The 14,838-nt window shown below is 57.0% G+C and overlaps 5 protein-coding genes across 5 annotated transcripts in view; 2 read left to right on the top strand and 3 right to left on the bottom strand.

Moving 5' to 3' along the window:
• Window positions 1-973, bottom strand: part of PTSG_04777 (branched chain ketoacid dehydrogenase E1) — a 3,289-nt gene extending 2,316 nt beyond the window's left edge. Inside the window, exons 1-4 of the mRNA XM_004994038.1 lie at window positions 762-973; window positions 425-502; window positions 125-200; window positions 14-101 (exon numbers count right to left, since the gene is read on the bottom strand). Coding sequence (XP_004994095.1) covers window positions 14-101; window positions 125-200; window positions 425-502; window positions 762-939 — 420 coding nt within the window. The 5' untranslated portion in view covers window positions 940-973. The remainder of the gene's footprint in view (window positions 1-13; window positions 102-124; window positions 201-424; window positions 503-761) is intronic.
• A 22-nt stretch (window positions 974-995) lies between these two features.
• On the top strand, window positions 996-3,131 carry PTSG_04776 (uncharacterized protein). Its single transcript, XM_004994037.1, has 7 exons — window positions 996-1,311; window positions 1,482-1,560; window positions 1,719-1,790; window positions 1,996-2,081; window positions 2,226-2,298; window positions 2,469-2,564; window positions 2,767-3,131. The coding sequence occupies exons 1-7, from the start codon at window positions 1,034-1,036 to the stop codon at window positions 3,118-3,120; spliced, it is 1,038 nt and encodes a 345-aa protein (XP_004994094.1). The 5' UTR covers window positions 996-1,033; the 3' UTR covers window positions 3,121-3,131.
• Window positions 3,132-3,295: 164 nt separating this feature from the next.
• PTSG_04775 (uncharacterized protein) lies at window positions 3,296-8,050 on the top strand (the record flags this gene model as incomplete). The annotated part of the gene is made up of 4 exons (XM_004994036.1): window positions 3,296-3,337; window positions 3,527-3,710; window positions 3,867-7,570; window positions 7,778-8,050. The coding sequence occupies 4 exons, from the start codon at window positions 3,296-3,298 to the stop codon at window positions 7,889-7,891; spliced, it is 4,044 nt and encodes a 1,347-aa protein (XP_004994093.1). The 3' UTR covers window positions 7,892-8,050.
• Window positions 8,021-12,125, bottom strand: PTSG_04774 (acyl-CoA dehydrogenase). Its single transcript, XM_004994035.1, has 13 exons — window positions 11,887-12,125; window positions 11,500-11,535; window positions 11,313-11,383; window positions 11,014-11,093; window positions 10,768-10,885; window positions 10,504-10,579; window positions 10,211-10,314; window positions 9,893-9,991; window positions 9,579-9,699; window positions 9,429-9,467; window positions 8,945-9,194; window positions 8,633-8,733; window positions 8,021-8,288 (listed from the first exon to the last, which is right to left on the bottom strand). The coding sequence occupies exons 1-13, from the start codon at window positions 12,028-12,030 to the stop codon at window positions 8,253-8,255; spliced, it is 1,275 nt and encodes a 424-aa protein (XP_004994092.1). The 5' UTR covers window positions 12,031-12,125; the 3' UTR covers window positions 8,021-8,252.
• A 13-nt stretch (window positions 12,126-12,138) lies between these two features.
• Window positions 12,139-14,838, bottom strand: part of PTSG_04773 (uncharacterized protein) — a 6,281-nt gene continuing 3,581 nt past the window's right edge. The window contains exons 7-10 of the mRNA XM_004994034.1: window positions 14,669-14,731; window positions 14,338-14,430; window positions 13,896-13,976; window positions 12,139-13,726 (exon numbers count right to left, since the gene is read on the bottom strand). Of these exons, the coding sequence (XP_004994091.1) occupies window positions 12,359-13,726; window positions 13,896-13,976; window positions 14,338-14,430; window positions 14,669-14,731 (1,605 nt within the window). The 3' untranslated portion in view covers window positions 12,139-12,358. The remainder of the gene's footprint in view (window positions 13,727-13,895; window positions 13,977-14,337; window positions 14,431-14,668; window positions 14,732-14,838) is intronic.

Below are 14,838 nucleotides of genomic sequence, written 5' to 3'. Positions count from 1 at the left end.
TACTACTACACACACACACACACACACACACACACACACACACACACACACACACACACACACACACACACACACGCACGCACGCACAGCTCACAGCGTCACTGTTGTTTTCATTCACTGGCACGACTTACCGTGCTTCTCACGCAGGTGGACGCTGCAGCGGAACACGCCACCAAACGCAACGTCCTCGCCAAAGAGGACTGCCGCCACGGAGGTAAATATGGCAGGTGACCATGTGTGAGTTGGCGTTTGTCAAGGCCAACAAGGAATGAAACAAAGCACTGTACGAATACCCCTTTGTCCAAGAGCGTGCGTAGTCGCACAAGAGTACACGCACACAGCAAGCTACAGTGCCAGTCCGGGAAACAGTGACATGGAGTGCACAAGAAGCCCAAGAAAAAAAAACACGAACTGCCCACAGTACCTGATGTAGGGTCTGTCGCCAGTGCAAGGTCCATGGCGTCGTTAATGGCAGTGAACAGGTTCATCTCCTTTGTCTCGCCTGTTGAAGGAAGTAAGCGAGGCAGCGCCTCAGAGAATGAGAAGGAACACAGACACAAGAGAGCACACGTGGTGGTGCATGCTGCAGTGCAGCAAACACTCACACACACACACACACGCAATGTAGTACACACACGTACAATGCAGCACTAACACAAAAGCAAGCAAACACCCACGCTCACACACACACACACACACACACACTCAAACACGCGCGCACACACACACACACACACTCACTCACACACAACACCACTGACCAAGGCCTGGAGGAGCCTTTTCAGGCTGGAAAGGAGGTGGGCCAGCACGGGCAGCAGCAGAGACATGAAGCCCCCTCGCCAGCGCCGGCAGCGAGCCACTGGCAGCCACCTGACGCGTGGCTGCACCAGCAGCCAACACACCACTACCACGCACCACAGCAGCAGCAGCAAACATCATCCTCCACGCTGTTGTTGTTTCTCTCTCTCTCTCGTGTGGAATGAAAGAAATTTCGCCAAATCTTTCGCGTTTGTGCTGTCGCCACACACCCAAGATGAGTGGAGGTGGTGAGGTGGAGGGGAAGCAAGTCGTGACGGCAACTCCCGAGCCAGCTGGTGGTTCGAGTCACAACGACGACGACAATGATGTGGAGGACAGCAGCGGCGGTGCGATGGATATTGGTGGAAACAGCAGCTATGACGGCAATGCAAGGGCAGGCACACGGCTGGAGCAGCTGATGCGGCAGTGCGATGAGCTTGATGCCGAGATGGACTCACTTTCGCGCCAAATTGCACTGGCTGCCGATCCGGTCCAGACCAAGCACAGAATACGGTACGCACGCATCGCCACTGCCTGCTCGTGATGGCATGCTCTTTCCTTGTCGGCAACCACGTTATGGCGTCTTCGTTCTCACCTGTGTGTGTGTGTGTGTGCGTGTGTGTGTGTGTGTGCGTGTGTGTGTGTGCGTGTGTGATATGGACTGGCCAACCACACAAGTACAGAGAGCACCGGTTGGCGATTCGTGCCATTGAGCTCAGGAAGCAATGGTTTTATCAGAAGCAGCGGTTTAGCGAACTTCAAGTGAGTGTGTGTGTGTGTGTGCTCAAGGGTATGGTTGTGTTCAAGTCAGGCTCGAGTCATCTTGTGACTGCAGGCCTGTTGACACTCACAGCTCTGCCTGCTGCCACTATCACTGACCACCGTCGCCGTCATTGGCATATTTCACATCACGTTGACAGGCGCTCAAGGAAGAGCCGTACCGCTTCAAGAGCGACCCGGCCTTTTATCCACAATTGGAGCGGCTCATGCAGGTCTGCTGTAATGTGCGCACGCTGCGCTTGAGGGCATGCTGCACGCACACGCACACGCAGACACACACACACACACGCAGACACACACACACACACGCACAGTACATTCACACGCACACGCACACACACACGCAGACACACGCAGACACACACACACTCAACTCGCGTACGATCGTGCGCCCTCTTGCTGCATGCTGCTGCGTAGCGCTTGTCCAGCTACCACACGTTTACAGAAGAAAACCTCAGGCGTGCACGAGACACGCTCCAGGCCCAACGCTTCATTCCCGAAGTGTAAGCCTGTGTCTTCGCGTCTCCGTGCACGTGTGAAGCAATCTGTGCATGCATGCAAACTGTGCGTGATGTTCGGATCTGCTCGATGCCAGTCTCATCAGAGCGCAACGCAACCACCACTTATTGCACATCACCAACCCACAGCCCAGCGAAAAAGAACCCACTCAAGCGGCGCTGCAAGTCCCTCATGAATAAGAATACAGAGCTCGGACAACTGGTCCGTGCGTGTCTGTGTGTGTGTGTGCGTGTGCGTGAGTGTGTGTGTGTGTGTGTGTGTGCGTGTGCACATGCGAACATGTGTGCTGCTGTTTGCATCGAAAGCGTGTTTGCCCGTCCTTGTTTTTTTTCCCTCTCACTCGAGCCATGCTCACCACCCAATGTATACAGGCATCACGATCCAAGACGAAGGCGTTGAAAAAGCAAGTGAAGGAGTTAAGGGCTGCACTAACCCAGCGCCAGCGCGCGCACGCTCCCGTCAAGCAGGTGCACAGAAACGCATGTGTTGATGGGTGTGTGTGTGTGTGTGTGTGTGCATGCTTGTGTGTGTGTGTGTGCATGCTTGTGCGTGTGGTTTTGTCCCTGACACTGCTGTGAATGAGCCACGCTGCAAGTCTCTCAAGTCTTTCACTCACCTGCACGCACATGCCTCTGCCACGGTTTTGCTTGGTGGTATGTTGTGATCCAGCTACAGGCAACAATGGCCAAACAGCTGTGGGACATTGACTGCCAGCTCATACATTTCAAAACCACATACCAACAACAACAACAACAACAACAACAACAACAACAACAACAACAACAACAACAACAACAACAACAACAACAACAACAGGGTGCAGCGACAACTCAGCAGATGCCACTGCCTGCGCTTTCTCCCATGTTTGCAGCAGCACTGAGTGCTCCTGATGATTTCGACATTGTCCATGCAATGGACCCCCTCCTCCCTGAACACGTCGTGTCTCGGGCTGCACACCTGCTGGCTCCGCCACCATGCACATCATCATCTTCGTCATCTCGATGGTGGACTGCCGATAATTAGCAAATGATATCCAATAAACGCCACAACTTTGACCGTTTCTGAGACACACACACACACACACACACACACACACACACACACACACACACACACACACACACACGACTCGCCCGACCTGTCTTGCTCGTTTGCTGCTGTTCCATGTGTGGATGTGTGAAGATACGCCACCACGAACATGAGCGGGCGCAATGAGGCCTTTGAGCACTTTCTCAAGACGGTAAGGGGGCATGTGTCACCGAGTAAAGGCTGGCAACAACAGTCAGAGCGAGTTGCTACGGCATGCTGTGATGCGACATGTGCGCTTCATTCGCACACACACACACACAACACACACACTCTCTCTCACACATACACACACACGCAAACACATGTGAACACCCAAACACGCGCACTCTCTAACGCACAGGGAGAGCTCATGGACAGCCAGACGTTTCGAGCAAGGCAGCAGACAACCAGCTCAGGGCGGTTTGGGCGATCCGGGAGTGCACGCACCTCGTCCCTCTACTTTGCGGATAATGATGAGGAACAGCTTGGCGTCAGCAAGAGCCGCAGCCGCTGGATCAAAGCCACCCGGCACGCCCTCAACAAAGGTCAGCACACACCCTGTGGCACGCTTGCAGCCACCCAATGTTTACACAACGTACTGAGGTTGCACCAAACGGGCCACGACCGATGCACCTTTGCTCCTCTTGCCTACCTCTTTCTCCTGATGTTCTCATTGCCCTGGCGCTCGTCCATTCTTGCAGATGCAACTGCTGCCTCAGCCCCAACAGCTATGACGACGACACAGCCTGCTGCAGCAACAGGAGCAACATTGGCGACCAGCGGCCGCCCGCTCGTCAGCGCAAGCGCAATGCAACAACAACAGCAACAACAACAACAACAGCAGCAGCAGCAGCAGCAGCAGCAGCAGTCTCGGTTCCAAGCAGGAAGTGGAAGACCTCCGTTGATGCGTGCGCCACGCGTGAGCCTGCAAACTTCGGTAGCACGCACGTCTGTCAGTTCCGTGTCGTCCGACCACGACACCGTGTCACCGCCGCAGTCGCCCTTCCACGCCCAGCGCAAGACGTTGTTTGAGACTGTGGAGGAAGAGATGCCGAGCGAGCTTGATGTGCGGCCCGCACCAGGCAGCCACGACGAAGAAGACGACGATGGCGCGTTGAAGGAGGAGGACGAGTATGAGGATGAGTTTGAGGAAGAAGAGGAAACGGAGGAATCGCGCGGTGGGGGAGCGACAACTTCAAGCGGTGGCGGCGATACAGAACACAGCACAGACGATGGTGGCAGGGAAGACAATGCAGGGGAGGTGGAAGTGAAGGAAAGAGTAGCGCAGTCGCAGGAAAGGGCGCAGGACCGTGACGATCGCGTGAAAGGCCTAGCGGCAAGGATGAGGGAGCTCAGACAAGCAAGGCACAAGCAGCAACAGGAAAAGGAGAAGGAAGACCAGGAGGAGGAATTAACAGAGGATGGCGAGCGAGAGGAGGACAAAGACAGCGCAGAGGCCAGCGAACCACCGCAACACCGCCAACAGCCATCATCACACCAGCGAGCACCCAAGACGTCTGTCACAACCGCTGCTGCTGCTGCTGCTGGAGACAGGGGTGCGGCTGCGAGAGCAGCGCCTCAAGCCGACACGAGTGGTGGTGATGATGATGATGATGATGATGATGTCGATAAGAGCATCACAAGGACGGTGTCACCTGTACCGGTGCACGTGCAGCGGGACAGCCTGGACGCATCGCCCACCTCGGAACACAACCAAGACACTGGTGGCGGTCGCGGTGCTGAGGGGAGGGGTAAGGGTGGTGCAGGCAAGAAACAAGGAGACGAAAGCGGCAGTGAAAGTCGCGAAGACAAAGAAGCAGGACGAGAAGAAGAAGAAGACAAAGGACGAGAAGAAGAAGAAGAAGAAGAAGAAGAAGAAGAAGATAAAGGACCAGAACAGCAGCAGCAGCAGCAGCAGCAGCGACCGCCACTGGACCGCGGCCTCACGCTCTCCACTGTTGGTCCGCCTGGTGCTCAGATGCAGAACTTTGAGGACTTCTTCGCAGACATGAGTATGTCGGAGGCGTCCACGCGACCAGGCACACGCGGCGGCGGTGACGAGAGGATGGTGGTCAGGGGTGCAGTGGCACAAGAAGAGGAAGAGGAGGAAAACAACCAACAACAACAGCAACAACAACAACAACAACAACAACAACAGCAACAACAACAGCAGCAGCAGCAACAGCAACAACAACAACAACAGCAACAACAACAGCAGCAGCACGAGACCTCGGCAGGCGTGGGCTCGCGGGCAACCACGCCGTCAATGATCCCGAAGCGTCGAAAACGCCGTCCAGCAGACACCACAAGCAGTAGCAGCGACAACAACAGGTTGGCTGTGCCCACGCTGTCAACATCGTCGTCACAGCTGTCACCACGCCAGCCGCTTGACCACGGGTGCAGACTCCCCATTGCCCAGCAGTATGCAACTCCGCCCCAGGCAGTAGCAGCAACAGCAAGGGTGCGAGGGACAGCATCATCAACGGCTGGCGTTGTGGCTGCACGTGCAGAGGAGGCGGCGGCGGCGACAGCAGCAGAGATGCGGGATGAGGTGATGAAGCACTGGAAGCAGGCCGACGCTGCCAGGAGCGCGCGCGAGCAGGAGGAGGTGGTTGCCTTTGCGGTGGACAACAAGGTGCGCGCGCTGCAACACCAGGTGAAGGTGCTGACGGCGATGGTGGAGGCCGGGGCCAAGCAGCAGCGCGGCGCAGAGGAGACAAAGCGGATTGTGGAGGAACAGGAGGGGATGCTGCTCAACTTCCAGCGCGAGAACGACCGGCTGTACAAGTTGATCAAGGAGGGTGAGGGCACGACCAAGCACATGCTCGCGCACATGCATGCGGAGAACGAGCGATTGACGGCCGAGAACTTCACGCTGCGCTCGCGGAATGAGGTGTTGGAGGAGCAGCTCATGAGTGCCGGCGCCATCACCAACGCACGTGTTGTTGAACTGGAGGGCGAGTTGAATGCAGCGAAGAAGGAGAGTGGCGAGCGAGAGGAGTTGCTGTCCCGACGCTGCGCACTTCTGGACGAACGCGTGCAGCACCTGCAGGACAAATGCTCCACATTGGAGGCGAACGCACGCGATTACGAGCAAGTCACAGTGGTGCCGCTGCGGGAAACGATTGATGCGTTGCGCGTGGAGAAGAGCGACCTCACTCGCGCGCTCGCGGAGGCGCAGGAGAAGATCAAGCACCTGCAGACGCAGGTGACACCAGGCGGGGTGCGTCAAGGTCGTGGTGGTCGTCGCGATGGTGGTGGTGGTGGTGGTGAGGAGGAGGAGGACACGGCCAAGAACGGAGCGCAACAGCAGCAGCCGCGGCGGGGGCAACAAGACGAACAGCAGCAGCAGCAGCAGCAGCGGGAGCGGGAGCGGAAACAGCAGGAAGCGTTGGGAGAGCCAAAGGAAGAAGAGAGCGCGTTTGCAGCGATGATGAGTGAAAGTGCCAAGGACACGCACACCGTGCTGCGGATGAAGCTGGCGGAAAAGACGAAGGAAGCGAGCGCGTTGGAGGAGGAGCTGCGTGCTGCGCGCGCAAGCATGCAGGAGAAGGTGGCTACCTTCCAGCAACAAATGCAAAGCATGCGTGAGGAGTTTTCCAAGCACACGGCGCACCTGGAGAAGCAACTGCGATCTTCGGCGTCGCCTTCGTCGTCACTGCGACCGCACACGCGCGTGAAGGAGTTGGAGCAAGAGCTGGCGGCGCTCCGGCGGCGGCACAGAAATGCCGACGGCGGTGACAGTGCAGAGGCAGCAGCAGCCCTCGCCGAGCAGAAGAGGATTGCGTCAGCAGCGGTGAAGGAGCGGGACGAGCTGCGTGATGAATTGGAGCGATTGCATCACGACGTGCAGGCGATGAAAGGGTTGCGAAGCAAGTACGACGCAGCCAAGGCGGCCATCAAAGATCTTGAGCAGCGGCTGAGCGCGGCGCTGGCACTTGCTGAGGACCACCGGAAGGGGAAGCAGTTTGCTGAGGAGAAGGCGCGCGTGTCTGCGCAGCAGCTGCAGCGGGACTTTGCTGCGAAGATTGATGCGCTCGAGAACCGCATTGCAGACAAGGAGCGGGAGGAGCACGTGGTGAAGGAGCTGCAAGCAGCCGTGCATTCCCTGTCGCGCAAGCTGGAGACAGCGCCAACACACGAGCAGGTGGCGCTGTACGAGCGAACCATCCGTGACTTAGAGCTGCAGGTGCGCGACAAGGAGGCCGAGCTTGCTGTCGCCCGCAAGTACCACTCGCCCGGCATGCAGCACTACAACCTGTTGCTGCAGCGCATCTCAGAGCTTGAGGCAAAGCAGCGGGATCGTGAACAGCACGTGAAGGAGCTGCTCACCCGCCGCGATCACACCCACACCGTGGACGTCGAAGACGTCAACAACAAGTGGCGGCGTGCATTCCTCGAAAAGGTGTGTCTATGTGTCTGTTGTGCGTGTGTGTGTGTGTGCCTGTGTCTGTGTGTGCGTGTGTGTGTGTGTGTGTGTGTGTGTGCGTGATGTGTGTGTGTGTGTGTGTGCGTGTGTATGTGTGTGTGCGGGTTGTTCCTCACATCTCACATCGCAACCCCCTCCCCTTCCCCACCCACCTTCCCTTCGCCCTCTCCTTCTGGTGGACAGGCCGCCCAGGTGACTGCACTGACGGATCGCGTGGAGGAAATGACGTCTGTTCTCCGTCTTCTTCGTGCGCGCGGTGTCAGAATACCACACAACACACACCTTCAAACGCCGTAATGTGTGCTCGGTCGCGTAAGGTCGAGCGCACATGTTCCCCCCCCCACCCTGCCTGTGTTCATATTAATTTGCTTGTCCACACGAACCAACATGTGTCCTCGCTGTCGTGTTAAGTGAACCCCCCCCCCCGGCCATGCATCCATAAATGATTCCACACAACTGCTGGCCAAACATAGAAAGCTGTCGTGTGTATTGGGGTATTGGAACAACGGAGGGTGAGGACGAAAGCAAGAACAACCATCACGTGGTGGCTAACGGCTGCGGTGCAGGACACTGGCGCAGAAAACCGCGAACACAAACACAAAACAGATGCAAAGTGAGGGAGATGTGTGGAGCAGTCATGTGATTGCCGGCACGATCATCACATGGCGCCCTGCTTGGCCATCTCGGCCATCGTCTGCACAGAATGCATGATGTGTGTGTGTGTGTGTGTGTGTGTGTGTGGTGACAGACGGGCGCGTGAGGTTGTCGAAACAGTCTCCAGAAACAGCGTGGTCATCGAGCACCGTATGGGCACAAAAAATCACCCAAAACAGAGAGAGAGAGAGACAGAGAGACAGAGAGACAGACAGACAGACAGACACACACACACACACACACACACACACACAGAGCACAGGCAGGCAGACACAAACACGCACACACACATACACACAAACACACGCGCGCAGACGCAGACAAAGACACACGCGCGCGCGCACGCACGCACACAAAGACAGCAACGTGCAAGCATCACGGCACCTGGGCGATGATGTGGCGCTGGATCTGCGACGTGCCCTCGTAGATCTGGAAGATCTTGCAGTCACGCATCAGCTTCTCCACGGGGTAGTCCGAGCTGTAGCCTGCAGTGGCAGCAGATGCAATGATGTGGTGGTGACGGCGACGATCATGTGTTGTGAGATGACAGGCGTTGGGTGACAAAACAACGGCAGATGGCCTGAAGTTGAGTGTGAGCATGCAGAAGCGAACGGCATGTGCACACGCACGCGCACACACGAGCAGCCAAGACTAGCCAGCAACACGAGACAACATGATGTCAACAGCACCACGCACCGTTTCCGCCAAAGATCTGGACGGCGTCTGTCGTGCACTTCATGGCGTGATCGGCAGCAAAGGCCTTGGCCATGCTGGCAAAGAACGTTGGACGGCGGCCAGCGTCAAGCTCCCATGCAGAGCGGAGCGTCAGCCAACGCGAGGCATCCACGCCCATCTTCATGTCGGCGAGCATGAAGGACACGGCCTGGTGTCCAATGATGGGCACGCCAAACGTCTTGCGCTCAAGCGAATACTTGAGCGCCTCGTCCTGTTGGAAGAGCACAACAAGCAGTGGGGTGTGTGTGTGTGTGTGTGTGTGTGTGTGTGTGTGTGTGTGTGTGTGTGTGTGTGTGTGTGTGTGTGTGTGTGTGTGCGGCGGTGAGGATAGGGGGGGGGGGGTGTTTGCCTGTGGGTGTAGCACGAGGGATCAGGGGTGTCTTGAGCTTGAAAGCAACGAAAGTTGCACTCTTTGCTGTCGAACGAAATATGGCGTGCTACGTACCAGTGCACGCTGAGCAACGCCAACGGCGCCAGCAGCAACCTGTACACACACACGAAGGGAATACACGTGGTGTTAGTAGCTTGTTGAGAACAATTTCCCGCACGCAAGGCCGAGACAACAATGGAACAACAGGACCAAACACAATCGCACCTCTGGTCGGGTGATGTCGAACGCCTTCATGGCGAGCTTGAAGCCGAAGCCAACGTCGCCAACGCGGTTTGCGTCAGGAACAACAGCATCCTCAAACGTCACCGTGCGCGTGTCTGATGCACTGAACAGACGATCCACACCAACAGAACAACAAATGTAGCACGCGCGTGCACGAGTGTGTGAGTAAATGAGTGAATAAGTGAGTGAGTGCGTGTCGGCATAGATCACACATGTGTGTGTGACAATCACTGGGGGTCAGCAGGAGCAGTGACACCGTTGGACTGCAGGTGGCTGGCTGCGTGGGGGATGCTCACCGCTGGCCCATGTTGGGCTCCTTCTTGCCAAGGATGACGCCAGCCGTGTCCGCATCGACAACAAATCCGGTGAACGCGCTTCCGGGCTTGGCGTTGCGACTGACGGGCACGAACGTCGTGGGCCATGAAAAAGAGTCATGTCAAGTGCTAGGGAAAAGGCACAGAAAAAAAAAAAAGCAATGTGCCTGGGCGAGCAGTGTCGTGCCCTCGCACATGCGCAAAACGCACACATGCACACACACACACATGCACACACACACACACATGCACACACACATATCAACACATGGACGTGTGAGACAAGAAGCACTGCCGTACTCTGTGCGAGCGAGGACGAAGAACCAGTTGGCGTGCCCTGCGCCCGTGATCCAGGCCTTGTTGCCGTTGATCACCCACTCGTCACCGCGCTTCTCCGCAAACGTCTGACGGTGTGGGTGTTTTTGATTCGCGACAGGGAACGCATGGGCCGTAATGAAGGCGCACAGCACCAACGTGAGATGCTTGTACACAGATGTTGGATCAAGGAAACGAGCAGGATGTGGCGAAGAACGTTGCAACCGCATGTGTAAGCCATACACACACACACATGGTGGCCATGCCGTACTGAACACCTGAACGTTCGCGACGTCACTGCCGCAGCCTGGCTCCGTGACGCAGTAGGAGGCAATGAGGGGCTCCTCCGTCATCCTGTCATGAGGTTGCAGGTACAAAGAAGGGGCACCATGGGATTAAAACCGGTGCGCGGGACAACAGAACGGGAACACAACACACAACTGCAAAAACGCGGAGTCACACACACACACACACACACACACACACACACACACACACACACACACACACACACACACACACACACACACACACACACACACCTGCCGAGGTAGCGCTTCTTGATGTCCTCGCTGGCGCCGACGATGAGCGGGGACTCCGCGAGGGTGGGGCCGCCAATGGCGGTGGAGATGCCACTGCACCCGTACGCGAGGTTCTCGGCTGCAAACACGCACGCGGTTGGATGGCAGGGTGAGCAGGGAGGAAGGAGTGGGACTGTGCAGACATGCAACTGGGTTTTGCACAATACCAACTGACAAGCACAGTCGAGCAGGCATAGACGCGCTCACAAACGATGCAGCAGTCGACGCCGCCAAGGCCAAGACCGCCGTACGCCTCCGGGATGTGCACGTTCATCAAACCGAGCTCGCTGTTGACGTGTGGTGGCAAGACAGGAGTCAGTGGCAAGGAGGGATGAATGAGTGTCCAGGGCGGGGACATGTCAGTGTGCAGTGACAGCCATTCACGTGTACACACGCACACACACATACACACACACGCACGCACACACACACACGCACACACACACGCACGCACACACACACACACACTCTCTCTCTCTCACACACACAAACATGTGCATGCTCACTGTGCTTTCTTGACGAGGTCCCATGGAAACTCGCCCGTCTTGTCATGATGAGCTGCGGCAGGTGCAATCTCCTGTCATATGAAGAACCAGTGGTTGTTGGGGGAAGACGAAAACGAGGTGCGAAGGAAAGCACAGGATCAAGGGAGGCACACCAAAACAATGAGCATGGTCGACAACAGACGCTTACGTTGACGGCGAACTTCTTGCTCAGGTCGTCCAGAGCCTGCCATGAAACAGGACGAGGTCAACCAGAAGAAGGAGAAGGAGGACGATGACGACAGCAACCAACACGTGTGTGTGTGAAAGCACAACATGGCATTCAATACCCAGCCCACAGGACGACACAGTGAGAGGAATGGCGTGATGGCACAAGCACGCAGACACACACACACACACACACACACACACACAAGCACGCAGACACAGAGAGACAGAGAGACAGACACACACACACACACACAAGAACACACACACACACACACACACACACAAGAACACACACACACACACACACACACACATACACACACACACATACACACACACACACACCAGACATATGAACTGAACGTACACGCTGTTCGTCAGAGAGCTCAAAGCTCAGGCCGGAACTAGCAAAGCGCTTGCTGACGGCGCCCAGGGGCCGAGCCAGCAGGGCTTGGCGAACAGCAGCAGCAGCAGCAGTCTTGGCAAGAAGCATTGTTGTCGTAGTCGTCATTCAGCGTCAGCAGCAACAAAAACAAACAAAACCACTGGAAATGTGCACGCAACAATCGCTCCTGTCTTGTTCTTCGTCATCCTCTCATGTGTTGCATGCTCCTTTGTTCTTCATGTCAACTGAGATGGCTGGCTGGTGGTACAACGGCATACCGTGGGAAGCGAGCGGCCTCACTGTTCAATCACACACCACACACCACAAGACAGCAAGTCACGCACACGCGCGCCTTTTTGTACAGACGATAAGCAAGGCAGACGGGCAAGCAGAGGGAAAAGCAATCTGTGTAACAAAATAACGACAAGCCATGTTCTCTCCTCTGGCGTCCGGTCTACTCTGCTTGCTCCCTGGCCTTCTTGCTCCTTTTGCTCTTGCCTTTGTCCTTGGTCTTCCGACCAGGCTGGCCTGCTGCAACCCCATCAACAACACCACCACCATCACCACCACCATCACCACCACCACCATCAACACCATCACCACTTCCCTCATGCTGCTGCTGTTGCTGTTGCTGTTGCTGTGGGTGCATTGCAAACTGCTGTGGTGAAGCTGTCTGGGCCGTCCCCTGCGGGAACCCTTGCATGGGCATCGCCCCCACCATGCCCCACCCTGGCTGCGCGTACCCATACGGAACCATGCCTGCTGGCGTCATCACGTATCCTGGCGGCGACGCATACGCCGGATACCCGTACATGCCCTGCATGGGGCCGTGTGTCGGGCTCATAAACACGGGCTGCATAGCCGGCGGGGGCGACATTGTTGCCGACGCCGACGCCGTCGTGCTTGTCGTGTTGGGCATGCCGTGCATCATCTGGTGGTGGCCCTGCTGCTGCGCCGCCGCATGCATTGCAAATGGATGGGCAGCATACTGCTGTATGTACGCATACTGCGGCTGCTGCTGCTGCTGCTGCTGCTGCTGCTGCTGCTGCTGCTGCTGCTGCTGCAACGTTTGGTCTTGCTGCGTATTTACTGAGTGCGGCACGGCCATAGTCGGCTGCTGACCACTGCTGTCGCCGCCATCATTGCTGCTGCCGCTGCTGCCGCTGCTGCTGCTGCCGGATCGACTGCCACCGCTTGTTCTCGATTCGCTCGTGCTGCTCGTGTGTGTCTCGCCGTTGCCGCTGCCCGGGGCGCCCGTCGCCGCGCTGGCGCGTCCACTTGTCGCCTCGCTCCCTGACTGCACCGACCCCTCCTGCCGCACACTCACGGGGCCGTCAGCACCCTGCTGCTCCGCTTGCTGCCCGCGTTGGCCTTGCTGCTGGGCCGTATCACTTCCGGGAGTGTCGCCAGCAGGCACGCTCTGCGCATCCACGCCAGCCGGCTGCTGGTACAGGTGCGAGTATCCACTAGCACCCTGTGGCACCATCCCTGCTGGCGGTGCTGTGGTCGTGGTGGCCATGCCTGCCGTGGTGGCGGGGATGATGGCAGCATATGGATGCGTGTGCGGACCTCCATCTGTCCACTGTGGCGAAAACTGCGGCTGGGGCAGCGGCGGCGGCAGTGATGACGGCGGTACCGACGTTGTCGATGAAGTTGCCGGAACACCACCATTGCCACTCCCAGTGCTGCCAGCAGCAGTGTGCTTCTGCTGCTTCTTCGCTGGCTGCTGCTGCTGCTGCTGGCTGCTCTTCCTCCTGCTGCCCTCCTCCTGTCGCCGCCGCCGCTCCCCCGTGTCGTCCACCGTTCGCAGCGGGCTGGGCGACTGCACACACACACACACACACACACACACACACACACACACACACACACGCACGCACACGCACACGCACACGGAGAGAAACAGGTGAGCGAGACGCGGAGGACGCTCTGTGTGTGTGTATGTGATTGTTGCTGCTTGCAAGACGCAATGGCTGCATGTCTGTTCTCACCTTGAGAAGGGCAATGACGTTCTCCTCGCCAACACCGAGCATCTTTGGCGCACGCGCAATCGTCGCTGTACTCGCCGTCCGCTGACCACACACACACACACACACACACACACACACACACACACACACACACAAAATCAGACACACACACACACACAATCACACACACAATCACATTCACACACAATCACACACAAGCACACACAATCACACACACAATCACATTCACACACACAATCACACACACACAATCACATTCACACACACAATCACATTCACACACATTCACACACACACACAATCACACACAAAGAAAGCGACACATGGACGAATGTTCAAAATGAGCGGACATGCGTGTACACAAACGACAGGTGGGCATAGCCAGCAGCCAGTGCTCACATGCATGCAGGCAAAGCAGCCATCAGCACGCCGCTGTACACACGTTCATGCTCTTGAGGAGGGCGCGGTAGAGCGTATCGAGGCTGCTTTCCTCAAAGGTCGCCGGCGTCGTCTTGCTGCGCACCTCAGCGACAAACTGCACAGTCGTCGCAACAGATGGTGTGACGCGGTGGTGTCGGTCAATGAGCGTGGACATACACATGTGTGTGTGTGTGCAGGCAATTACATGTTCTGTGCTGTCTGTGGTGCTGCAAAAACTCGCACGCATGTCTGCAGGAACGCGCACACGCAAGAAGACATGCAGGCACGCATGCACAAGCCCATGCACTCGTGAGCAAGGGAGCATGCCAGTACACGTGAACGCGCACGCGCACCTTTGGGGTTTCGCCACCGTCCTCAATACTGAAGTGGATTTTGACGCGGTTGCCCTGGCTGTTCTGGAGATGACAAACAAACATGCAACAGCGGCGTGTGAGAGTGACAAAGGTCATGGCAACATCACGCAAACACACTGTGCAATCCAACAAAACCCGCTCAAAAAAAA

This window comes from Salpingoeca rosetta, assembly GCF_000188695.1.
Source record: "Salpingoeca rosetta unplaced genomic scaffold supercont1.11, whole genome shotgun sequence".
Lineage (NCBI taxonomy): Eukaryota > Choanoflagellata > Craspedida > Salpingoecidae > Salpingoeca > Salpingoeca rosetta.
This window is presented reverse-complemented; position numbering and strand designations above follow the sequence as displayed.